This window comes from Piliocolobus tephrosceles, chromosome 12 (assembly GCF_002776525.5).
Source record: "Piliocolobus tephrosceles isolate RC106 chromosome 12, ASM277652v3, whole genome shotgun sequence".
Lineage (NCBI taxonomy): Eukaryota > Metazoa > Chordata > Mammalia > Primates > Cercopithecidae > Piliocolobus > Piliocolobus tephrosceles.
Genome location: NC_045445.1, coordinates 49,992,952 through 49,994,377, shown reverse-complemented (window position 1 = coordinate 49,994,377; position 1,426 = coordinate 49,992,952). Strand labels below are relative to the sequence as shown.

Genomic DNA, 1,426 nt, shown 5'->3' with positions numbered 1-1,426 from the left:
CCCACTTCTTAGCTGGGGAAGCTACAGTAATAGGTTCTCCTGGCCTAGTGGTGGAGAAGAGAGAGCACCTCTTTCTGGTCTTGATGGAGCCCCTTCTTGTGTCTCCCTTGAAATTGCAGAACCTCTGGACCAGAATAGTTCCTATTCCTCTATCTCCTCCACAAAGTGGAGGGCAGGCTGGGTGTAGTGGCTCACACCTGTAATCCCAGCACTTTGGGAGGCTGGAGGCAGGACGATCGCTCGAGAACAGGAGTTTGAGACTACCCTTGGCACTGCAGTGAGACCCCTATCTCTACAAAATATACAACAGAAACTAGCCAGGCTCGGTGGTGCACCTGTAGTACCAGCTACTCAGGAGGCCGAGGCAGAAGGATCGCTTGAGTCTAGGAGTTCGACAGTGCAATGAGTTATGATCATGTAACTGCACTCCAGCCTGGGTGACAGAGAGACTTATCAAAAAAAGGAAAAAAAAAAGAGGGCAGAGAGCAGAATTTGGAGAGTACTAGATGCACATTTAGCTGTCCCATTCCCTCAAGGCTCTGTGAGTAGCCCCTCAGTAAGTTTCTTTTAGAGTCCATGATTTAGCCTGAGCTCCTTAGCATGAATGGAACGTGGCCCTCTCTGCAAACGCACTGTTATCTCACTAGACTCACCCCTTCCCATCCCGCACATTTATATGTTCCCAGTGGGGCAGGGTGGAGGGTTGAGGATGGGGTAGGGGGACATGTGAAAGGAAAATGTATAGGTCAATGTAAACCCATCATGGGCACTTGGCAAACTCTGTGATATGCAGGACATACTGATGGTGACTCAGGGATATTACCTGATGAGAAGAGGCCTCTTCGCCATTCTACTCAAATTGCATTCCCTTAGCAATTCCCATCCATATTCTACTGACCCCAATTGGCATCCAAAACCAACGTACTGTTAAGTCACATCTTTATTGCAAATCCTACAGTCATGTGGCCTACAAAAATAACAGGGCATTCGTTAACTTTGTTCATCTATCCATTTCATTTAACAAGTATCTAACCAATAACTTGACGCTGTGCTGTGCACAATTTCTATCTGGCAGGAAAGAACTTTGGAAAAACTGTCATGAAGACCTTACTTTAGAAAAAGGGACCTGTATAATAACTATTGATGACAGGGGACCATGTGATGCGTACAGGAGCCAGGCCAATACGAGGTACAGGTGGCCTGGGTGGCATAGGCGCCATAGGTGGCCTGGGTGGCACAGGCGCCATAGGTGGCCTGGGTGGCACAGGTGCCATGGGTGGCCTGGGTGGCATAGGCACCATGGGTGGCCCAGGTGGCACAGGTGCCATGGGTGGCATACGCACCATGGGTGGCCTGGGTTGCATAGGGACCACGGGTGGCCTGGGTGGCATAGGTGCTATGGGTGGCCTGGGTTGCATAGGGACCA

The 1,426-nt window shown here is 50.1% G+C and overlaps 1 protein-coding gene across 1 annotated transcript in view; it reads right to left on the bottom strand.

Moving 5' to 3' along the window:
• Positions 1-929: 929 nt before the first annotated feature.
• The window catches only part of ESX1 (ESX homeobox 1), a 5,120-nt gene continuing 4,623 nt past the window's right edge, over positions 930-1,426 (bottom strand). Inside the window, exon 4 of the mRNA XM_026451438.1 lies at positions 930-1,426. This exon is cut by the window's right edge and continues 265 nt beyond it. Within this exon, the coding sequence (XP_026307223.1) occupies positions 1,113-1,426 (314 nt within the window). The 3' untranslated portion in view covers positions 930-1,112.